Raw genomic sequence first — 26,107 nt, 5'->3', positions numbered from 1 at the left:
GAGGCATTAGCCTTCCGCACAGGAGGTCTGGCAGATGAATTCTACTTGGAATGTTTTATCAGTGGTCTCAAAGACGCCATCCAAGCTCACGTCTAGATGCACCACCCACCCACATGGCTGGAAGCTTGCACAATGGCTCGCGAAGTGGAACGTGCGTTAGCGGCCCAGTCGCCTCGTCCAAATTTCATAGCCAAGGGACGCCCCACCCAGGCTCCGGCACTACCCAAATTTTTAAGGTTCAAAAGGTGTCACCAGCAGAAACATCGGAAAGAAGAAAGCAAGGATTGTGTTACTACTGTGATGACAAATACTCCCCGGGGCATAAATGCAAGGAACCCAAATTCTTTCAAATTGATGCTACTGATCACAGTTCATCTGAGGAAGCCCCATCCTTTGAGGGACCAGAGGAGGAAGATGAGGACAACCAACAGGACAATGAGCTCCCAGCTACACCAGAAGAACCAGTTATCTCGCTCCATGCTTTGGCAGGCATTCTTCTCTCCCCAAACTCTCAAATAAGAGGTTTTATTAAACATCACCCTGTGGTAGTCTTGATTGATAGTGGCAGCACACATAACTTTATCCATCAGAGAGTCGCAGAAGCTGTGCATTGTTTTGTCAGAACAGTCTCTAATTTCCAGGTATAGATTGCTGCTGGGGGACAATGAAATGTGACGGATGTTGTGAAAATATCAAACTTCAAATGGGAGATTACCACCGAAAGACCCACATGTTTGCCATCAACATGGGTGGGTGTGACATTGTCTTGGGTGCTGAATGGCTCCGCACACTCGGCCCAGTCACAATGGATTTCCAGGAGTTATATATAAGCTTTAAGTAGAATGACCACACCCATACCCTTCGCGGACTCCAAGCATGTACTTCTTCTATCATCAACTCGCATCAGATGGATTTTTTTTTTAAAAAGGGCCACCATGGAGTTATCGCCCAATTTAATGCCATTCAGGCCTTCGAGCCCCCTACTCTTCATATTCATCCTGAGATGCAACAGGTCTTAAACAACCATCTGCAGGTCTTTGACAAACCTCATGAGCTTCCACCATCGAGAGGGGAACATGATCATAGCATTACTTTGGTCCCAGGGGCACAACCAGTGAATGTGTGCCCATATAGATACTCTTTCGCCCAAAAGAATGAAATTAAAAAAATCATCAACGAACTCATGGAAGCCGGTGTCATTCGTCCTAGCATTAGTCCTTATTCATCACCTGTGGTCATGGTGCTCAAGAAAGATGGGGAATGGCATATGTGTCCAGACTTCAGGGCCCTCAACAAGTTGACGGTCAAAGATAAATTCCCCATCCCGGTTGTTGATGATTTGCTGGATGAACTGAATGGGGCTCAATTCTTTATTAAGCTAGACCGTCACTCGGGCTATCACCAAATTCACATGAAAGAAGTAGACATTTCGAAGACTGCTTTTTGAACTCATGAAGGCCATTATGAATTCCTAGTCATGCCATTTGGTCTCTGTAATGCCCCATCCACTTTTCAGAGCCTCATGAATCACCTGGTCAAACCATATCTCAGAAAATTTGTCCTTGTTTTCTTTGATGACATTCTCATCTACAGCCTCACCTGGGAAAAACATCTTCAACATGTAGACCTGCTCAATTGCTCGGGAAGCATAAATTATTTGTCAAATTATCCAAGTGCTCTTTTGGCATGAAAGAAGTCGAGTATTTGGGCCACATTGTGGGGCGTGAAGGTGTCAGGGTGGATCACAAAGAGATCCAGGCAATGCAGGATTGGCCCCAACCAAAGACCTTGAAGAGTTTGAGAGGATTCTTGGGTCTCACTGGCTACTATCGCAAATTTGTCTGCAATTATGGTCGCATTGCTAGACCCCTCACTCACCTTCTCAAGAAAAATTCATTCCTTTGGAATAATGAAGCAAAATAGGCGTTTATAGCTCTCAAACATGCCATGTGTTCCACTCCCGTATTAGCACTACCCGACTTCACCAAATCTTTTGTGATTGAATGTGATGCTTCAAGTATGGGTATTGGGGCTGTCTTAATGTAGGAAGGTCAACCCTTGGCCTTCACTAGTCAACAACTAAGTGGGAAGCATCTGGGACAATCTACCTATGAGAAGGAGATGATGGCCATCTTACGTGGAGTGGATACCTGGCGGCCATACTTATTGGGGCGACGTTTCCAAATCTGCACAGACCATCAAAGCCTTAAATATTTTTTGGAGCAACACCTATCCTCGCCACAGCAAAATAAATGGCTAGCCAAAATGTTGGGATATGATTATGAGATAATCTACAAGAAAGGGCGCGAAAATTTCGTAGTGGATGCTTTATCACACCAATTTGAGGAGGATAACACCCCGTGAGCAATCTCTCTTCCCATTCCAGAGTGGATTGAAGAAGCTCGCAAGGAATGGTTTTCACATCCTTCGCTCTCCCAACTCATTCATAACTTGCAAGCAGATCCAAATTCCACAACGGGCTACTCTTGGAAGGATGAGATTCTTCGCTACAAGGACAAAGTAGTGATATCACCAACATCCACCCTCAAAAGGCGCATTTTGGCAGAGTTGCACTCATCTCCCACTGCAGGCCATTCAGGCTTTTAGAAGACTTATGCTCGCACTCGTCGTTCCTTCTTTTGGACAGGCATGAAAAAGGACATTCTTACTTTTGTAGCTGAATGTGATGTGTGTCAGCGCCACAAAGGAGAAACAATCAAGTCCCCAGGCACTTTACAACCATTGCCCATACCTGCCTCAATCTGGACGGATGTTTCTATGGATTTCATTACTAGTCTTTCGAAGTCAGGCAACAAGTCAGTCATCATGGTGGTTGTGGACAAACTTTCTAAGTATGCTCATTTTTGCGCCCTACCCCACCCTATTACACCTACTTTGGTGGCTTAATCTTTCATGGACCAGATCTTCAAATTGCATGGCATGCCCACTTCCATTGTGTCTGATCATGACTTGATCTTCACCAGTAACTTCTGGCACGAACGTTTCAAGCTACAAGGCACCCAACTCCAACTTAGTACTTCCTATCAACCCAAAACTGATGGACCAACTGAAGCGGTCAACAAATGTCTGGAGAGTTACCTTAGGTGTTTCACTTTAGAAAAGCAACATCTATGGGTAGAGTGGTTACCTCTAGCCGAATGGTGGTATAATACTAACTATCATGTTGCCACCAAGATGACTCCATATGAAGCAGTTTATGGTCAACTCTCCCCTTCACCTACTTCTTATATCCCTGGATGCTCTAAGGTACAAGCAGAGGATCAACTACTACAGAACTGTGCAACCATGCTTGCCCACCTCAAAGATAATCTCCATCAAGCTTAGAATCGCATGAAGCAATAGGCAGACCAACATCGTTCAGAGCGCACATTTCAAGAAGGGGATTGGGTATTCTTGAGGCTGCAACCATACAAGCAAACATCACTCAAAGACAAGGGTCATCAAAAATTATCTCCAAAATTCTACGGACTCTACCAAATACTTTAGTGCATTAGAGAAGTAGCCTACAAGCTAGCCTTGCCACCCACTACAAAAATGCATCCCATCTTCCATGTCTCATGCCTCAAGAAAGTGGTAGGGAACAATTGCAAAATTCAAACCAGTCTACCAGAATTGGATGAAGAAGGTTCAATCTGGCTCCACCTTGAATAGGTTCTTGACACGCGAGAACGGTACCTGCGCGACCGCACGATCAAGGAAGTCCTCGTCAAGTGGAAAGACACCTCTCCAGAAGATGCAACCTGGGAACCAGTCACTATTCTTCAGCAGTTTCCGCAGCTTCAACCTTGAAGACAAGGCTGTTTTTATGGAGGAGGGCATGTTAGGGTCCAACCCTAACCCGCTTATTTATGTAATAGGGTTTAGTCATAGTTATAGTCAGTGAAAGAGTCAATAAAGCCCATATTAATAATTGTAAGTGGTTGACTTGTATTTAAAGAAAGGGAACACAATTAGTTGCAAATGGGCTATGGTATTAGATAGATGGTATTAATAGAACCATGGTACTGACCCATGGTATTGCATGTATGAATTCTATATAAAGGATAGAGACTACCCATTGAGGAGCGTCGTGTCTTATTCTGTAATCGAGCCCTGCTCTATTGGAGCTTTCCCCCTCGAAGAGGCAAGTGAACATTGCTTTCATCTCTGAATAATAAAATACATGATGTTATTTCTCATTTTGTTCTATGTTTTGGGTTGTATTTCTTCGCATATTTGGTATTCTGGCATCTTCTCACAGGTCAAGAGAATAACACAACGTCTCAAGCTATGTGTACATTGACAACAAAGAGAGTAACAAGGGAAAGCGATATTGTTTTCAATTTTCAACAACCCATTACCAATCCATAGTCAAATCTGCGAGTGTTAAAAGAATATTCCATTAGATCCATTCTTAAAATCAAATTCTGGTGCGACTCGTTGGGATAGTCATCTCTTCTCATAACAATTTACTTAACTAAAGGAGTCATATTAAATTGAGGATCATTTTGATATTGAATTTATTAAGTTACTTTTTCTTAATTAAAAAAAAAAGGTTGCTACATATTTTTATAAAGGTAAAAGGGGTTTGAAGGATTAATAAAAGTTAAAAGGTTACCTTTAAAACCCTAAGGTCACTCTGAGAAAAGAAAAAGTAAATTAAAGTTCCTTAAAGCAGAAAAAATTAGATTTATTACTAAAGTTTTGAAGGTTTATTACGGGATTTTTAAAAAGAAGAAGAAGAAGAAGAAGAAGAGGAAGAAGAAGACGGGAATTTCCAAGGTTTTGGTTCATAACTTTTAAAGGAGCGTTATTATCAAATAAGCTGAGAAGGGTATTTAACCAAAAAATAATAATTGAAGAAGGTTTCATTCAAAGTTAAAAGAAGTGAAGAAAAAGGAAAAAAAATATGGGTTTCTTTTCAAGATGTCCTTTTTGTTCAGAGGGATCTTCTACTGTCAAGAGTCATTTAAAAATCAAAATGTCGTTTGCACAAAATGTTACAAAACTTTAATTTTAGTTGAATATCTAAGTGATACACAAAAACAATTGTTAGCAAGAGATATTGAACAATTAATGGCAACATTTGGGAAACAACATGCAAATTTAAATAAGGAAATGAAGGAAATGGAATTCAAATTGCAAGTTAAAAGCCCATTATCACCCCCACAAAAGGATGCAATCTAGTGTACCAAGAAATTGTAGCTGGAAGATCAAGAGAAAGACAAAATAGCCAAACTTCAGCAAAACAAGAAAGTGTTACAATAGGAATATAAAGATCTTGCTGATATGCATTACAAGGAAGTAATGGAAAAGGACGAAGAAATTTCTCGCCTCAAGGACCATGTTGAAAAATTACTTGCACAAGTCAAGAAGACTAAGGTCACAAAGAAGGAACTCAAGAAGAACTTATCAAAACAAGAAGAGGAAAATTTACGTTTAAAGAACCTTAATAAAAAATTATTAGAACAAATCAAAAGTTTAAAAGATGAAGAGAATGATACTAAGGATAAAGTCAGCAATTCAGAAAACGTAGAACTTTCTCGTCTAAGGAATCATACTCAAAACCTTCTTATGCAAATAAAGAAGCTTAGAAGTGACAAGAAGTCACTAAAAGACAAGTTAGAACAACTTACTCAAGAAGAAGTATCGAGGCCTCCAATCTTAATAGTCCAAGTTGAAGATAAAGGAACAAATACCGATCCAATCAATATCACAACTCAAGAAGAGGATAAACTAGTTGAGGTGAAGATGTAATCAGAAGTTGCAGTTCAAGCAATGGAAATTTCAAGAGAAGATTTCACAATTAATCAAGTGACCTCTGTACCTGAGAGAAATCAGATGCCTTTAATAAACCGTGAAATCACCGCCACCAGTTTAAGGAGAGATCAAATCACAAGAAATCCTAATCACCATCCAAATTATAAAAGCAAATATCTCAACCAGAAACAAGTGACTTATGTTCGCAAGAATGTCAATGTCACCATAATTCAGTCTTGTGATAAAAATCCATCTCAAGTTCCAATAACTGCAAGATTCCACAAAAGATTGATTTAGGATGGTTAGATCCCTTCTTAGTTCGACTATTTTGTTTATCACTCAGAGGATCTTATCATCTTGTATCAACGATGAGGAGGGATGTGAATAAAATATAAAGACAAAGAACATATGATATGGCTTTTCAGCAATAAACTTTGAGGACAAAGTTTTTTGAAGTGGAAGGCAATGTTATGAATAAAATATATATAAATAATATAAATAAACAATAATGATAATAATAGTTAATTAAACATCAATTATTTATTGAAGAGGCATGTCTCTAGGGACATGAGCATTCATGAAGGGGCACCTGCCTAGCTATCTAAGTGGGCCCTCATTTGTAACAATCATCGTTTCATATATTTTCTGTATTCAAACATTTATATATAATTATTAGCCTATAATGGATATTCTTATATTTCAGATCTTCTGAAATAGTTTGCTGTGTATATGAACTTTGTTCGTTACACAGATCTTCTGAATATTCTAGTATGTATATGCAGATACATCTGCAAATGATGTCAACAAGTACTCTTCCAAAAATAAATTGTCAGCAATGCTTTGCAGACAAATTGCTTTGCCTCGGTCAGCCTCCAATTCTTCCACTGCTCCACTGCCTTCCTGTCCAGACCTCCTGCGGCTGCTACAGCAGCCCTACAACCTTTGATGTAGCACTCTTCCAGCCACAGCTATCTCTGTCCTACCCTCGATCTGCTGTCACATAACTACAGCCAGCTCTGTCCACCCTACAGCCTTACTCCTAGGACAAAGTCAGCCTGCAGATAGCCCTGATTATCTCTGCAGCTGCCCTTGAAACCACAGGAGAGATCTGCAGTTGGCCTTGCTAGGCCTCAAACAAGCCTCGGCCTATGAGAACTAGGCCTTGGCCCTGTTCTAGCAACCACAGATTACCCTTCCTTGTTTGCTGCCAGGGTTCTGCACCTCCAAACCAGTCACAGATTGCTCTAACCAGAACTTGGCTCACTCTTGCTTGGCAGAACCTCAGCTCGGCATCTTGGACGGATTCATTTACTTGCTCCTGCGGCTTCTCTTGGGCAGATCTCGGCCTCTCTGAACAGAACTCGGCATCCTCTATGTCTCTTTCACTCCACACATGTAGTTCTTCACATTGTGTGATTAGGCCTCTTCTTTGGCCTCTATTTATACTAATCCATAGGTTATTATAGGGAACCCTTAGTCCTTTAGGGTTTTAACCACTCCACCTTTTAATAATTAATTAGAATATAAAGTTAGTTATCTTGGATCCAAACCCACACCTTTGGATCCAAAACCCCAAACTTGAGTAACTTTCCCAACAAACTCCTTTTTATGGTTTTCCTTCTCTCAGAAAGATCTTCTGAGCTACCCACATTTCAACACAATCTATTCTGGTGGTCCTCAGGAAAAAAATCAACACAGTTTATATGCATATGAGATTGAAATTGATAAAATTTTAAACCTGTCCTTTTATTTTCAGTCTAAACAGAGTCTGCACAGATTAAGTATAATGTGGACATGCTGATTTAAACATCTATATGCAATAAAAACTACTGCTGTTCTTGGGAATCTTTACACAATGTGTAATTCATCTTTTTTATCGAATTATGAACAAATGAATAAAAGTCAGTTCCATTTTGAGATCACTGATTCTAAATATGAGCAATTTGTAAGTTATATTTCTTCAACTATTTTTATAGTTTTATTAATTATTGAGCATGAAATATGATGTTCCATTTATATGCTCTTTATATTCATAACGTATATGTAGTGTTCTTGATCAGGTTGTGCTAGGATATGACTTACGAGAGGAAGGAAAGCCACACAATTGTTTGGATGATGCCATTGCTGCAATGAGATTGACCCTTTCCAAACTAGAACGTGGACTTAATGATCCTCTTGACATGGGTGATTTTGAAGTATGAAAATAGCATTCTTCTCATTCACTGAGCTAAAATTTGTCCTTAAAATGAACACATTCTTTTGTTTGTCTCATACTATTATAGTATCCTTTCATTTGTAAAATGAAAGAGAAAATTTATATTTAGTAGTTAACGGCCGGAACATGTTGAAAATGCAGGTAAATGAAGCAGACTTCTCAAAACTTTATATTCATAAGATACCCGTTAGTACCTCTGAGGATAAACTGCAGAATATTTTTCCAAAGAAATACTCGGTTGAATTTCAGGTCTGTGGAATTCTTTCTTCCTACTGCTTTGTAATGTTTTCCTATGTTGCCATAAATATTGTGAGCAGTTCATGAAGCATAGAAATCTAACTGAAGATGATATGTTGGTAGGCATTCTCTCGTGTCAAGAACAAACATTGCACAACATTTGCTGTTTTCAAGACTATGAAAGATGCAGATGAAGCATTTGAAAATTTAAAGGGGGAGTTGGAAATGGTAAATTCTTGCTTTAGGCTATTCAGTTCCTATCTTGTTTTTTGCAAAACAACAAAACCACAAAACATGATGTATTTCTCTAGATAAAATGTTATATACCTAATTATCATTAGATTATAAAAGTAACCATTCATCTAAGTCATATGACATGAGGACACAAAAATACAAGTATGCAACATGTGACACGACGAACCCCCCAGAACATTGTTGAAAAGTGTAACTAGGTTCAGTCTTCATAATGACATGTAATTGTGATTTTATGTAATTGATGAAAAGAAGAAAAATAAAATTATTATTATGCTTGTCTCATGGGTTCCATGAGAAAAAAGATTTTATTTTTAGTAATGGCTACCATTGTGAACCTTTAGGTTGTGTAGTCATAAAGTCAAATTGAGTCAAGTCATGTATGAAGGAACCTTCTTGGGCATGTTACATATTTCATATTTGTATAAGTCAATAAAAGAGTCAAAAGTCCCTCCAAGACAAGCATAAGCACCTCATAGCAAGTCGGCTTTAAAAGAAGAAATTGAACCATTCCAAAAGGACATGTCGGATCACCCTCTCTCAAGTCGGCTAATTATCATGGGAAACTACTATAAATAGGCAGCTCGGCCTCATTTCAGAGCAGAGAATTTTGGTCAAGGTCTGAAATTGAAAGAAGTGCGAAAAGGTCAAGGAAGAAGCCTTCCAACCAGCGAAGTGAAGAGAAGGAAGAGATAAGTCATTAGGGTTATTTTGGGGTCTGTTTTTGGGCTGTAAACCTCCACACGTGCGAGAAATTTCTGCTGTCTATTGCAGGAAGAAGGCTGAAGTATTACTGTCACAGTAAGAGAATATTTTGGGTGAAGATCAAAGAAGATATCAAGCCGAGTTGTCAAGTAAGCAGTCTCCTCCTAAAGCAAAAGGAATCCAGGTCCCAAAGTTGATTCTTCACACGTGCTAGGGTTTCTGAAGGGAGCTGAGAAGTTGCTGGTCAAAAGGAAGCTGAAAATTTGAAGTATAGCTGAGGTACAAAGGAAGGCAAGCAGTTGGACCAAGTGTTGACTTGGGCACGAAAGAGAAGCAGTGAAAGGATCTTGTGTCTTGGTCTTGGAGAGGCAAATAGGGCAAAGGTCTTGGTCTTGGTATTCGTCAATTGAAGTCTCTATAAGAAGAAAAATTTGTTTGGGTTTTACTCTCAAGTGGGAGAGGTTTTGGTCTTGGCTGATAGCCTATACATTTTGTGTCTCTTGTTTCTTTATGGTTTATGCATTGGTAGCTGTTTGATGAAAAATAACTGTTAAAATTGGCAACTAGGGCCAAACTCCATATGGGTGACCTCATTTATGGCAGCTGATATTTTTCTTGGATTCCTCTCTCTGAGAGTTGTAGGATTGATTTAACGATCATCCAATTCCGACATGCATTCATGGAGATATGAATTTATTTGTATTCTTGACAATTTGTCAAGGTTGGCGCGCAAGCAAAACAATAATTTTCACCCCAGCTTATCCTCAACGTTTCATATATAAGGAGGAGACCTTGTGGCATTATTCCACTCATCTCATCACACATTCTTTTCTCTCTCCTATGCATTAGAGGAGCATCTCTCTCACACGTGTGGCTGGAAGAAGGAGGACACAGATTCTGGTTAGGGCAGCGTTGACTTGGGTTGACCGAGCTGCAGGTGGGCAGATTTGATAGCATTGGCCAGTGTAGTCTCCTCTTTGACTGCAGATTGGGTTGGGCTGCCTCTCCTAGGCAGGGCGCATTTCTGAACAGTGGTTTGGACCTCTGTTTGACCATACTTTGACCAACGTTGACTGTCAAAGGCTGACTGCAGGTTTGACCAGAATTGACTGAAGGTTGACTGGATATTTTGGACTGTTTTGGGCTGCCTTTTCTTGCTGTTGGAGGCCGAGTTGACTGAGCATTGACCGGGGTTGACTAGAGGTCAAATCTGACCTGTTTGACCAGCTTTGACTTTGCTGGTTAGGGTTTTGCTGCTGCTGTCATAAAATTACAGATTTGTATAATTGTACTATCTCTCTCTCTCTGCTGAATTATTGAAGAATATAAGAAGAATTGATCAAGGGTTTCCCCGCATTGGGGTTTGTCCCTGGCTGGTGCCACATCTTGTGTCCTCTTGTCTTGGCTTGTCTTCTACTGTTTATATTTATGTTCTATCTGCATTTTACTATCATGCTGATGTGATTGCTATTCTGGAAATTGATATTGGGCTAATAAGAAAATTTGAAGTAAATTGCTCTTAAGCATAGAACATACCATAATTTAACATGGTATCAGAGGTGAGGTGAAGACAAATCCCAATCAAGAGTGAAAGAGCAATCACCGAAGATAGTTGGAAAGGATAAAAGGCTCAATGGGTTCCTCATCCCACTTCCTGGCCGAAGATAAGCTCCGTGAGAAGTCTGACTATCACGGTGAAACATGTCTCTTGAGCTGACATTGGAAGAACAAGAAGTATTGGACTATGTGAAGGGTAAAATCCCGGAGCCTCCATCAAATGCACTCGCTGCTACAAAGAACAAATACACTAAGGGTGAAGTCAAAGTAAAGAAGATTATTTGAGATTCAATTGAGAAGCGTCTAGTGGTTTACATCTCCGATTTGAACACCTCCATGGAGATCTATGACAGATTGGTAAGCCTGTTTAAAGTTAGTGATGCAAATCAAGTTTTGTTCCTCAAAAATAAGTTGAAGGATACTAAGTAAGGCAAGGACGAGGATATTCAATCCTACTTCTTTAGGATCACTAAGATCAAGAATGATCTTCTATCAATTGGAGAAGTCATCCCTGACAGGGAACTAACTATCACTACCCTTGGAGGGCCCCCATCCGAATGGTATATATTTAGAACCACTTTTCTCATTAATGATCGAATTCTAGGGTTTGAAGAATTGATGTCGAGATGCATTCAAGAAGAGACAAGGATGGTGGAGCAAGAAATGCCTTCAAATAGAGGCAACCCTCCTGCTTTCTCCTGTCATGCCAAAAGGAGAAATAACTCTGGGTCCAAAGGTCATTTCGAAGGAAAGCCCAGATCGAAGGGTGGAAGGAAGGGAAGATGCTTTGTTTGTAATAAATTTGGCCACTATGCGAGGGAGTGTCCAAATAGAAAGGACATATCACTTGATGATGATCACAATCACTCCAGGGGCAACTTCAACAACAACAATCAAGGGAATGGCAGGTTTAATGGCAAAGGAAAGAGGAATGCTGGAAATCAAGGAAGTGGTCAACCCTCCAAGAAAGAAAGGAACTCCAGGTATGAATCAAATATTGCTAACAATAAGCAAGATGATTATTATCTTATATCGGCCCTCTCCACTGTCTCTCCTCCAGACTCGTTGGGGAATTGGCTTATTGATAGTGGCGCCTCAAGGCACTTCACTAGTTACAAGGAAGTTCTCTTTAATTTGATAGAGAAGGAGACAAATTTGGAGATTATTCTTGGAGACAATTCCACCTATTCTGTAAAGGGTGTAGGGGATTCTACCCTTCAATTGAATCAGGGTAACACGATTCATTTGCAAGAAGTCTTATATGTACTTGATCTCAAGAAGAACTTGGTGTCCATTTCGACAATGGAAGACAAAGGTACAAGGTGGCATTCATTGATGGAAAGGTGCGTGTTTGGAAAAAGAATTTTAAAGATGCTCTTACTCTTGGGTTCCAGGTTGACTCTTTATATCAAGTTGGAGGAAGTCCATTAAGGATCATGTCTTGTGACACATCTCTTCAATCTAAACTATGGCACCGAAGGTTTGCCCACCTTCATTATAAGGCTCCACCCGATGTAAGACAGATGGTGATAGCGATGCCCGAGTTCAAAGTAGAGCATGAAGGTGTATGTCTGGGATGTACCAAAGGAAAGCTTAAAAGGGGACCATTCCCCTCAAGTAATAGCAAGACTTAAGATATTTTGCAGTTGGTTCACTTCGACATATCTGGTATGATGCTCGTAAACTCTTTGGAAGGATATCTATATTATCTCACTTTTACAGATGATTATTCTCGAAAGACTTGGATTTGCTTCTTGAAAAAGAAGGATGAAATGTTCACCTGGTTCCGTCACTTCAAAGCCTTGATCGAAAATCAAACCGAGAAGAGAATCAAGATATTAAGGATTGATAATGGGACCAAGGTTGAATCCTATGAGTTCCATGACTTTTGCAAAGAAGCTGGCATTAAGAGGGAGACCACAACGCCACACACTCTTGAGCATAATGGTGTGGCTGAAAGGAAGAATCGTATGATTGTGGAAGCTGTTTGTGCCATGCTCCATGATCAAAGGCTTCCGAAGTTTCTATGGGCCGAAGCTGTGAATACCGCCCCTCATCAAGCATTGGACTCCAAGACTCCCGAAGAAATGTTCATTGGTAAGAAACCTGATGTCTCTCATTTTAGAATTTTTGGAAGTCCCGTATACTTTCATGTGCCGAAAGAGAAAAGAAGCAAATTGGGTGCACACTTGGAAAGAAAGGAATCTTTGTGGGCTATAACGAAAATTCTAAGGGCTATAGAATTTATGTGGCTGGTCAAAGGGAAGTCGAAATAAGTCTTGATGTCACCTTTGACGAAGATATGGCTCTTAGCAAGGTTGACAATCTTCCTATTCCAAGGAAGGATAAAGAAGCTGACACCAGGAAGCCGGATGAAAAGGAAGATGAAACGATGCCGGATGTTGAAGAACCTATGGATCCTATTGATCCTCCTCCTCAAGAGCCCTTCTCCCCTGAAAACAAATTAAAAAAATTTAAAAAAATTCATCCTAGTTTCTTCTTGAATGCATCTCGACATCAATTCTTCAAACCTGGGAAGTCGATCAATATTGAGATTAGTGGTTTAAAATATATACCACTCAGGTGGGAGCCCTCCAAGAGTAGTGATAGTAACTTCCATGTCAGGAATAACTTCTCCAATCGATAGAAGATCATTCTTGATCTCAGTGATCCTTAAGAAGTAGGATTGAAAATCCTCGTCCTTTCCCTTCTTAATATCCTTCAACTTATTTTTGAGGAACAAAATTTAATTTGCATCACTAACCTTGAACATGCTTACCAATCTGTCGTAGATCTCCTTGGAGGTGTTCAAATCGAAGATGTAGGCCACGAGACGCTTGTCAATGGAATCTCTGATAATCTTCTTTGCTTTGACTTCACCCTTAGTGTACTTGTTCTTTGTAGCATCCGGTGCATTTGATGGAGGCTCTGGGATTTTACCCTTCACATCGTTCAACACTTCTTGTTCTTCCAATGTTAGATCAAGAGACATCTTCCATCCATGATAGTCAGAGTTTTCATGGAGCTTGTCTTTGGCCAGGAAGTGGAAAGAAGAACCCATTGAGCCTTTTGTCCTTTCCAACTGTCTTCGGTGATTGTTCTTTCACTCTTGCTTGGGGTTTGTCTTCACCTCACCTCTGATACCATGTTAATTTTAGGTATGTTCTATGCTAAGAGCAATTTACTTCAATTTTTCATATTAGCCCAATGATAATATTCAGATTAACAATCATATCAACATGATAGTAAAGTGCAGATAGAACATAAACATAAACAACAAAAGACAAGCCAAGACAAGAGGACACAAGATGTGGCACCAGCCAAGGACAAACCCCAATGTGGGGAAACCCTTGATCAATTCTTCTTATATTCTTCAATAGTTCTGCAGAGAGAGAGAGGTAGAGTATAATGATTTGAAGTCAATACTTGACTTGCCAAATAGAAGATCAGACATCATAGATCTTCACCATGAAGATGACACAATGAGGATGGAATTTTGGTACCAAGGATTGAAGATATGCAGCAGATGATAGGCATAGAACAACTCAACCAATTACCCAAAACACTGAAGCTTTCCTTCCATAAAACTCTTCTTCCCTTGCTGCTTCATTGATCATGTCAAGGCTGCCCATCTGGCATCTTATACATGCTGTAAGGACTGAAGCATATCTTCGCAAACCTGATCACTGGTTAGGGCACAAGCTCTGAGTGCCACAGCACCCTAAACATATCCAACAGTCCACCTATTGACTTCGGTTAGCCTTCATACAGTTCCTCCTTCTGTACGCTGCCTTGAGGGGCTGTTATACTTCTGAACGTAGCACTTAAATGCCTCCAACTGCTGGCTATGGCCTGCGGCCTAGCCCAACAGTGGATTGAGACTTAGGTCTCCTCAATCAGCCCTTAAGCAACCAGACTTAGGCTCCTCTTTACAGCGGATACTTCTGTCCAGCAAACTGAGATCAAGAACAACTTGAACATGCCCAACACAGTCCACGTTGTCACCTACAACAATATGGATTTATCATTCATCATGACAACGGCTAGGTGACTGCAGTTAGGTTGCGTATTAGGCCTCCTTCTGGACTGCAACTAAGCCTTCTTATGACTGCTGTTAGGACTGCCTTTGACCAACGGATTATGTCTCCTCCTGTAGCTGCGTATTAGGGTCAAGTTGCTGCGGAATAGGATCACTCTCTAGCTGTGAATTAGGGCTCAATAGATTGCAGATTTAGGGCACCTTAGTATAGTGTATAAGGGCCTCTTTGAACAACGAATAAGGGCTCTTTAGAACTGCGGATTTAGGCCTTCACATGTAGTTGGTTAAGGCCTCTCCAACTGCGGCTTAGATCACCCTTTAGGACTGCGGCTAGGGCAGCATTAGTTCTTCCTTGACAACGTATGGGAGCCTTCTCTTGACTGCGTCTAGGGCTAGGGTTAGATCTCCTTTAGAGCAGTGTATAGGTCTCTCCTTGGGTCTGCAATTAGGGCTCCTTCCTTCACTGTGTCTAGGGCTTCTCCCTCTTGATCTCTTTAGCCACCAAAACCCAAACAAGTGGAGAGAGATCTTAGGAGAAGTGTGTGTGAAAATGACTTGAAGACCTCTTCTATTTCTAATAAAACGTTGAGGATAAGTTGGGGTAATTTGGTTACTGGTCGACTTCGACAACTTGTCAAATAACATAAATAAATTCATATCTCCATGAATACATATCGGAATCGGATGATCTTTAGATCAATCCTACACCTCTCGACGAGAGGAGTCCAAGAAAAATATTAGCTACCATAAATAAGAAGACCCACATCGAGTTTGGCCCTAGTTGCCAATTTTAACATATACTTGATGGTGTGGGGGGGGGTCGATAGACAATATTTGTCTTGCAAGTTACGTGGCAAGCATATGTCAAGGGTGTCAACAAATTAAAATTCCATATGGGGCAAATTCCAACGCAAAATATAGAACTTTGCCAAAAAGTAACTCCAGAAATCATTCGGAGGGCCATTAAATCATTGCATGGTAAAGAGGATGCCAAAGACACCATGGCATAGGAAAGGGCAAAGGAAAAGACAAAGCCATTCCCTATTCCCGTAAAAGGGGCAGAGGATCTCGGTGACTGATTACTTTATGACATGTAGATGATTGATGATATACATTTATTAAATTTTTTGTTGATATTTTGACTCTTGAGAGTTGAGACCAAGTCAGGACTCAAGATTCAGGACTTGATTCACTATTTTGATATGTGATGTAGCACTAGACTTCATATACATATTATATATTAGTTTTCTTTTCATGTTTACGTGGAAAAGCATTTATTTGATGTTGTGGATACTTTAGATGCGAAAAATAAAATAAAAAATGAATATTTTTGTATTTTTTTTTAATTTTGTCGAGTTTTTGCCAATTTTTTCAAAAACCTCTCAACTTTAACTACTTTTCCAATTTTTGGGCCATTAGAGATTTAATCTGGAGGTAGACTTTTTCCACATTGATATAAATACAAGGAGCTCGACCTCATTTGAGACACAAATTCTCACACAAGTTCGATTTGCAATAGTTAAGGAGAAAATGTGTTGGAAAGGATGAAGAAAAAAGGTTGAAGTGTCTTGGGATCATCTATCTCTCCCCACACACACGAAGTTAGGGTTTTATTGATGCCATTTGTAGGAGGCCGAAATTGGAGGGCCGAAAATTTGGGACGAAGTTGTAGTAGGTCGAAGTTTGGAAGTTGCCTTGAAGTTGTGGGGGGGCTCACTTGGTGCTGGGGTGGATCTTGGGCATTGATCTTTGGGTCTTGTAAGTCTCATTGTAACAAGATTCTACAAGAAGAGAAGCATTCTTTCTGGGTTTTCCTCTTGGAGGGGTTTTGCCCCAGCTTGAAGCCTATATCTTGTGTACTTTGTCTTGTTGTGATCTCCATTATTTTTGTAATTTCTTGATGAACAACTAATAAAAGTAGTAAAAGGCCAACACATAACACAAGTAATTATGAAGTTAAGGAAAATGATCTATAATACATAAATCTCATGATTTTCCAACACCCCATGGGTTATTCATGGGTTATGGGTAATGTATTATATACTTATTAAGAGAGATTTGGTCTTCAACTGATTGAGCTAACATTGGGGCTCTACCATGGTTGTGGGGGAGCCCCCTTGGAACCCGCTCCCGAAGCGCAATTCACTCGGGATCGGATTGGGAGTACGCTCCTTTAAAAAATTCTGCTCCCTGGTTTTTTGGGAGCGAACAATAGAGCGGTCGTGGAGCATTCGCTCCTTGACTGCTCTCATTCGCTCTTGGAGCGAATTTTTTTAGGCGGGAGTGGTCGGGCAACGATCGCTCCTGACTACTCCCACCTAAAAAAATTCACTCCCCGTGGGTGAAAAGGACACGACTGCGCAGAGATTTTTGGAGGGAGGGGAGGGGCAAAAGAAATAAAAGGTCCTCCTCCCCTCCCACAGTTCACCATTTGCATATGAGATAACAAGAAAGGGCTTTTGGAATTGGAGCTTGAGTTGAGGAGAATGATTGAGAGGGTTGCTTGGGCATTTGAGGAGCTTGCAAGGGAGATTGGAGCTTGGGATTGAAGGCCAAAACGGTAGGATCTAGATTCTAATGTAGCATTTCTGTCTTTTATATGTTCATTGTTAAATGAAAATGTTCTCTTGTCTCTTTCCCATTCCCATTCCTCCATTTTATTGCAGGCAAAAAACTATAACTCCACCAAAAGTTCAAAACTTCAAACATCATGGCTATATGGCTTGGCATTCTGTTGATGTTGGTTCCTTTTTTGTTATGATGGTGTTGGGGAGCATAAGGAGGAGTGATGAAGAGGATGAAGAAGTGGGTAGTGGTGGATTTGAAAACCCTAGAGAGGAGGAGTACCTTGGTGAGGAGGGGGAGGAGGATAATGAGAGTGGATTATGATGAGGGCACAAAAACTAAACTAGACCAAACCCCATTGTGGAAATATGTTACTTGGCTTGCAATAGGGAAAAGGTGTGGAACCACTAAATTTACATGCTTCCATTGCAAAACGAATTACACAGGTTCATACCACCATGCCAGAAAGCATCTCTGTGGGAAAATGCCTTATGGAAATATATAAATAAGAATAAAAACTTGTGGAAGTGTGTCACAACATCAAAGAGCCAAATACATAAGGTAAAAGGAGGAAGCCCAATACAAGTCTAAAAGATCAAAGGGTGACTTTGAACATGACATCACTAGCCCACAATCACATAGACTAAGAACTCCATCAACATCCTCCCATGGCAGTGGATATGGAGTTGGAGGCATAGGGACAAATATTCCTGTAAGGCATAGAACCATATCAAATTTCATCGATGAAGGGTGTAGGAATGATGTGGATTCAAAAATTTACCAGTTTCCCTATGCATGTGGGATACCATTCAATGTTCTTTGCCTACCTTATTGGCATGAAATGGTTTCCACCATTAATGATGCCCCCAAAGGATACAAGAGCCTTGGGTATGGCAAGGCTAGAACTGTGGGACTGGATCATGAAAAAGCAAAAATAGCACATGCTTTGGCTAAAATGACAAATTCTTAAATGACCATGGGGTATCCATTGTATCTAATGGCTGGACAAATGTAAAAGGTAAGCCATTGATAAGTATTCTTGTTGTGTCTACTAGTGGTGTAGTCGACCTTTCAGCGTATTATTACTCACAAAAGCTCAAGACTGCCATCAACATTTCACAACCATTACTTCAAACAATTGAAAATATTGGGCCATACAATGTAATCCAAGTCATCACTGATAATGCTTCTAATTGTAAGGTACTGGGAGCAATTATTGAGGATAGATACCCCGACATATTTTGGTTTGGGTGTTTGGTTCACATAATGGAGCTTTTGATGCATAATATTATTAAGAACAAACACCCTCAATACAAATGGATCACTGATTTGTACAAGATATGCAAGAGAATGATAAGATTTATTACCAATCATAGCAATACCCATGGGATTTTCTGCAGTCACTCAAGGTGGGAGTTGTTGAAGATTGTGAAGACTAGATTTGCTAGCTATTACCTCACCTTCTGGTGCCTTTTGAAGGTAAGAGAGACATTGGCTAGCATGGAATTAAGTCAACACTGGTAGGTATTAAAGGATAGGGCTCCAACCGCAGTTGACAAGTAAGGTTTTGATGAGTTGGAGAGCACTGCTCTTGATGGTCTGTTTTGGGTATGTGTGAAGGAAGTTTTGCAATACACCACGACCATTTATCAGATGATTCATTTTGCAGATATAGATACACCAGTGATTGGGAAGATGTATGACCATATGGATAACATGTTGGGGCAAATAAAAGATATGTTCAGGAAAAAGATCCCAACTTTTATGATATTATTCACAATTTTCTTTGTGCACGGGGAACAACTTAATGTTCCACTACATGCCTTGGCGTATATCCTTATGCGAAAATACTACTCTCCATCTTGGTTGGGCAAACTTGCACTTGGGGGTGAGGTTAAGAACAAACCCCTTACAAATCTAGAGGTACAAAATGGGTATATGACAACATTAGGCAAGTTGGTCCCTGATAAGGAGGAGTGTGCTAGATTGCGTCTTGAATTAGACAAATAATTCACTAGCATTGGAGTGTTTGGTTCTTTGCATGCAATGGAAGATAGGGACATTTGATGCTATTACATGGTGCAACGCGTATGGCGACCAGGTACTTTTGCCAAAATTGGCAAAAAAGTGCTTTCATAGGTTGTAAATACTTCTTCTACTGAGAGGTGTTGGAGCACCTATAGCTTCATCCATAATGTGAGAAGAAACAAAGTCAATGAAAACCGAGTAGAAAGCTTGGTTTATGTGCACTACATCTTGAAGTTGTTGAGTCATTATTGTGATTGGGCTTGTGATGATACATCATATACAACTTGGGACAACCCAGCAGAAGATAATTTGGAGGATGGTGCTCTACATCTAGAAGAATTGGAAACAAAACTTTTGAAAGATGATGATGAAGCAACAACAGCAGTGCCACCCCCATCATTTAGTAGCAGTGCTCGAGTTCCACAATCTTTGCCTTTGCTGCCACCACCTCCATCAACATCTACATCCTCACATGGAGGTCATGTTCCTTCTGGTTTTGGTCCCCTGACTATGTGGGAGGAGACTCCTAGTAGACCACCACAACCTTCTTTGAAATTAGACATTTCTTGTGGCAAGGGCCACAAGAAGCAATAGATAATGGATTTACTTAGTCTTTTCTAGTTTCTAGTAGTTTTTATAATTGTTGACTCTTTCATATTTATTATGATGTTTTTTGTAAACGATATATGACATTTTAAGTGTGAAGTTTGAAGTTGGCAATTATAACTCATTGGTAATGAATTATGAATATATTATATGATGCTTCGTGAAAGTTGAAAGTTGAAATATTTCATTTCATGTTAGATATTATTTCAAATTTGTTATCATTTGGTTACTTGGTAATGGTAATGGTTACAACTTACAAGTACAACTTACAACTTTAGTGATCAATGATGATAAATATTATATATTGAATTTTCAAAGCTTGAAACTTTAAGATTGATGAATCATGAGACTCGATATGTTGTATGTTAATAACTTGTGGACGTGGTTGATGAAGATTATAACTTCTAGATGATTGATGTTATATGGTCCAAACCATGTTTTATTCTTTTTATATCTCATTCATCATTCTACATGCTTTTGTTGACATATATGCATCAAAATATATAAAAATATATATTATATAAAAATTCGCTCCCGAACTTGGGGCTTTTGAAAATGTCGCTCCCCACTTTGCTCCCAAGTAACCTTGGGCTCTACATATTACTAAGTTATATATATTGAATGTTATTTCTCAATATCAGTGTGTCAATGTTGAGATATCCCAAGTTTTGAGTGGACTCTCCTCTCATCTTCAAGATAAGATGAGATAAGATAATTTTATTTAATGTCCAATGAATGACCATAAATAGGTCAATGGGACTGAAGGATACAACTAGTACAAGTACAATGTGAGATTGCAAATGAAACTCCTAGAAAATGCCAAAGCTAAATCTAGGATAAAATGATATATAGAAAGATACAATAATAGGACAGCCTCATAAAAATGTATATAATCGGATCATGTAGAAGGCTAAGTGAATGAGTCCAGTGCTGGAGGTCGATATGTCGAGAGTGCCTGAGTTTGATAATAGACGGGGGTGATAGTGGCGCTAGCTCGCTATTACAGTCCTTTGGATCGAACAAGGATTTTGGTTGCATGATCTTGGGGGATATGTAGGAGCAAGGGATACTCCTAACATCCGAGGCCAAAGGAAAGAAGCTTTGGATAAGTCTTTGGCTGCTCTGCTGAGGTAGGGGAGGAACCCGTTAGGTGGGCGGGCCCTTGTTCGGGTACTAAACCCTTTGATGCTCTAGGAGACATGAGGTCTCACTGCTCTACTATTTGAAATACCCTAGAACTCAGCTCGTCGCTTGTTGCTTCGATCAGTTGGATCAATTTGAAAGTATGGTGTGATCGTCCGAATTGTCCCCAAGTGAAGTAGGGTATGTAGGATCTGAGATCTGTGTTTAAATATCTCCTTGATGAAGAGGGCTAGGCATCTTTGGTTGGGATACTGGAAGAAGGTAGACAGGGGTCCGACAGACTCTAGATAGCCAATAATATTGTCCTTTGATCTCATGGTATATGGAGCACTGGAAATGAAGTACATCTCGGTCTCTGGCTCCTGTAGTTGGCACAACTTTCAGACCCTATTAGATCATGGTATGTGGTGATCCATCTCCACCCGAAGTCTATGGGACCCATCTCAAAGCTGCCCCAGTGGGAACCTGAGTGAGTAAAACGCTGAGTATGATGAGTGAAGGGTCCACTTTAAACATTGGGATCTATCAACATTTTACAGTGGTATCCTGAAACAACTATGAAAATATGATAGATTATGGAAATCTCCATTTACAAAACCTATATATAATTAATTGATATAAATTTATTATATAATAAATATATTTAAGTGATATAATTAAAATGTAAGAGATATTTTGATTATGTATCGGATGTTCCACCAAGTTTTTCAGGATCTGGGGATGTAGGAGTGAGGAAAAGCACCTAGGGGACATGTGGAGACACCTACCAAATTTTAGGGAGCATCATGCGGGGCGGGGGGATGTTGGGGTCCTTAGCACAGGAGACATGTCTCTAAATGATTAACTGTCTTCTTGGCTGTTAAACATCGGACTGTAGGGTTCACCTTGGCTATTAAACACTTGAACAATGAACATTTGGTTGTCAAATCTCTTAAACTTGGGCTGCTAACAGTTATACCCAAGATATCCCATTAAAATCCAGTCCAAAATTGGAATGATGAATCTCTTTGGCCGATTGGTTATAGCTTCTAGCTTAATAATGGTCTCTTGACAGTAGCTTCTAGTGCCTGCTCCTAGGCAGCTCTGCTACAAACAACACTTTCCTCTTCCTTGGTGGCTTGACGTTGTTCACAAAAAGAATTCGACAGCTCAAAACGAATTACATAAGGTCAGTGCAAATGTCAAATGGAGATGGAAAAGAATATGTAGAGGCAGTAGTGAATTAGGTTTTTAACTTGTTAAATATTTTTTCTAAAATTTTTTTACAAGGGGCATCCAGACTTTCCTCTCTTTGGTGGAGGGCATTCATATGTGCCTTTTTTTTAGACGGGGCACACACACACATCTTTTTGCGAAATGCGGCCTCCACTGACAAAATGATTTGCCATGCATTTTGTGGAATTTCACAAAAAGGGGGACATGGTGAAAAGTTTTGCTATGTGCCATATGATCCCAGGGGTATGGGGGGTGCTTCCCTTTGTGATACTACACACACCACATGCATACACCATGAATATGTTGAATTTTATTAGACTTGCTGTTGGCTTAAAGATTTTTTATCGAATTACATTGCAGCTGAATTTGAACACGAGAATGAACCTGGTGACTTGGGTTATATCTATACTCTGCTCCTCTCCTCCCTTTCTTTCTGACTTGACTTGATTATGCTTTTTAATATATATCTTAGATTATCTTACTGTATGCTTTCGGAGTAGCATTAGGTACTCCTGCAGGTTCCTATAGCCTGATATTGCTTTTTTCTTCAGTCCCATTGGCATACGGTTTTGGACATTCGTTGGAAATTAATAGAATTATCTTAAGTTATTTTTCTGCCTATTTTTTATAATTTTAATGAACAACTACCTCGTTTCTCTGTTCTCCAGGACTCATATGGGCGTCCTCAGAAACGTATAGCATTTCGTACGGGTGGTTCCAAGAAAGGATCAAACACGGATATTGTTGTCCGAAAAATGGGTCTCTCAAAATATGAAGCTTCGGATTCTCAGTTGGATATTTTCAAAAGTGATTCAGTTCTTTTGACAAGGAAGAGGCCCAGTGAAGGCATTGATAACATATGTAGCACAGACACAGAAGAGACGTTACAAAATAGCAAGAAAATAAAACATGAGAGAAGCACAAATCAGGAAATTTTGTGTGAGAATAATTTAACAAAAGACGGTAACAAATGTGTCCATCTGAGAGAGCAAGAGCGATTAGTAAAAGAACTTGAACAGAGGGATGCTGAGATCAGGGATTTACAACGAATTATAGCTGCATTAATAAGGAAGAATGGTCTATAGCTCTGTTCCTCTCAGGATTATGCAGGAGGAGGGTCGCAAATCAAGTCTGCAGGAAAAGTCATTTCAATGCTGGTCACGGAAAGAAAAATCTACTATCAGGATAAGGATGACGCTTCATTACATTAATGGGCAATTTCTTTGTTTGTGGCTTGGAATTCCAAACTTTCATTTTGAAGAAGAAAGTTGGAAGTTGTAACAGCATATTGCACCAAAGCTGTATTTTGATGTCTGCCATTCTCAGAGGATTTCTGGAGTGTTCTATATCTTTTGCAAATGAAAGTGATTGAGGTAACTGTGTACGTCACAAATAAATGGGTAACAGCTTTCAGTTATTTGATTACGAAAAAGCTAACGATTTATATTGTAATTGTAAGCACTTCCAATACAGTTTTGCAAAGTTGATAGAACTGTATGAATGCCACCAATTATAAGTCTTTTTTATTCAGTAGTTCTTAAACGGTCTTAAGACTGGAATTATATGGAAATCTGAAACTCCAAAAGTACATTTGATGCGGATGACATTGTTTAGCTTCACTTTGTTAAATGGGCCACATATAATTGACGGAGGAAAATGTAGTGATTGTCGACAGATTTATGTATGGTCTGAAAAAGATTTGTTCGAACTTCGAAGCACCAATTATTTTCAAGGCAATTTGTTCACGTTGTACTTGTGAAAATCTCTATTACTGTGCCATTAATCGTTCTTGAAAAGATAAAATCGAGTATTCACTGGCTCTGAAGGGTGAAACAATAGGATGTTCATGTGAAGGGACTTGCCTTGTTAATTAATTACTAATTTTACACAACTGATCCATGATCATATTTATCAAAATTCATGGTTTTGCTTGACTTGACTTTAAAAATTATAACTGCATGCAGATCTTGAGACATCAGGTTTGATTTTCTTTTGATTGTTACGTTACAGTTAAATAAATAGACTGATTAGTCCATATTGGTTATTATTTTTAATCGTCTGTTAGCAATTTAGTATTGATTTTACTAGATCTAGATGCTTCCTCTGTTGAGTACACAACCTTGTGAATATTATCACACATATTCCTTATAGAAAAATGCATGCTAGTTGAAATAACCAACCTGTACATGACATTTTAAAAGCAAATGGTGAATGCTATAAACGACACTTAGATTATACGCACCCCTACCCGCTCCTAAATGTTGTGAATATACCGGCAAATTTGTTGTTATGGACTTAGTCTCGTGTCGTGGACATAAAAATACTTATTAAGAGTCTAAAAGTGTGAGCAAGTGTTACACAGGGTGTTAAGTTTGAAGATTCAGTGTTTTCATAAATATGTTTTAATGCGAAGTACCAAATGTATGAATCGATCTTCATTATTTATGGACTTGAGGCACCCAAAGATTTAGTGTGTAATTATAAACTAGTACAGGTTTGTAAATTAAATGGCTGATAAACGGATAGCCATCAAAACACCTGAGTGCTATTGAATTTATCAGTCATTTAATTTATGTAATGTTAGGAAATTTATGTAATGTCATGTAATGTTAGGAAATTTATGTAATGTCATGTAATGTTAGGAAATTTATGTAATGTCAGGATAGAGTTGAGATTGCAACACACTGCGTAAGTTTTGAAATGGAAAAATGGTTTGAAAAAAATGATTTAATCCATTGGATGTAAAGAATATTCCCAGATTGTTAAATCTAGAACATTTATATATTTTAATTAAAGAAGGAAAATTCTTGAAACCCTATTCTGAAATAGACAGTGCCTATCAATGTAATGAGTCCGAACTGTTTTTAGTAGTATTACCTCTCTAAATTTGCCTTTAACATTTGTGATTATTGTATTTGTTAATTATTTCCTAGAATGAGTTATTGTATTGGTCAATTATTTTCTAGAACAAGTTATGACGAGGAGTTAAATGTAGATGTATTTTAGATGTTTTAACCGTAAAAATCAGGCACAAGATTTTAGAGATCAATTGCCAATCTTCGTGGCAAGTTTTTGGCTGTTATCTTCTAATAGCTCTACCATGAACCGAGTTTAAAACTATTTTTTGTAATTGTATATTTTTTTTGTTAAATGTTTCTATTTACGCAAAAAAAAATGATAGACACAAGACCATGTGTATATAAACTCTTATATGCTGATAAGCCTAGGTTTAAAGTTTTGTTGATATATTTGTTTTGAATGATGGTTGTTATGAGTTGCTCTGTCTTTTGGATACACTTTGTATGTTTATCTTTATTTTTTATTCATAATAGTTTGAGTGAGCCTAATGGGTAAGTACATATATTTCCCTGTAAGAGGCCATAGGTTCAAATCCAGAGGTGAGTAGAGTATGTACACTTTTGTAGATTTTAAAAATCAAATCATTTCATGGAAGTGGGTCCTTTGTCCCAAAAACAAGAGAGTCACATACACCAATTTGGTATATATAACTTGGAAATAAATTATTCACCAAATTTGAATAAATACAATTTAAGAATTTATCATGAATAATAGATACATTAACATAAACATGAACTAAAGTTACTCATATACAATGCATGTCATTTTCTTATACTTTCATATGTTTCCTTCTATGTAGAACACTACATTACCATTCAAATGCACTATTTTTATTATCCTATAGAGTATTGAATTCATAACTTGCTAAGATATACAATAATATTCTATTATTAGGTGGAGTTTACATGTTTAGGTTGTATGACTTT

The 26,107-nt window shown here is 38.9% G+C and overlaps 1 protein-coding gene across 1 annotated transcript in view; it reads left to right on the top strand.

The window, feature by feature from the left end:
- LOC149267387 (small RNA degrading nuclease 1-like) overlaps nt 1-24,254 on the top strand; it is a 190,409-nt gene extending 166,155 nt beyond the window's left edge. Inside the window, exons 9-13 of the mRNA XM_089411429.1 lie at nt 7,821-7,955; nt 8,117-8,224; nt 8,336-8,440; nt 22,795-22,840; nt 22,929-24,254. Coding sequence (XP_089267555.1) covers nt 7,821-7,955; nt 8,117-8,224; nt 8,336-8,440; nt 22,795-22,840; nt 22,929-23,407 — 873 coding nt within the window. The 3' untranslated portion in view covers nt 23,408-24,254. The remainder of the gene's footprint in view (nt 1-7,820; nt 7,956-8,116; nt 8,225-8,335; nt 8,441-22,794; nt 22,841-22,928) is intronic.
- The last annotated feature ends 1,853 nt before the right edge of the window (nt 24,255-26,107 follow it).

The sequence above is a fragment of the Pinus tabuliformis genome, chromosome 6, assembly GCF_031772625.1.
Source record: "Pinus tabuliformis cultivar Carrire ecotype Pingquan chromosome 6, CPIR1, whole genome shotgun sequence".
NCBI lineage: Eukaryota > Viridiplantae > Streptophyta > Pinopsida > Pinales > Pinaceae > Pinus > Pinus tabuliformis.
The sequence above is the reverse complement of the archived record's forward strand: the minus strand, read 5'-3'. Positions and strand labels throughout refer to the sequence as shown.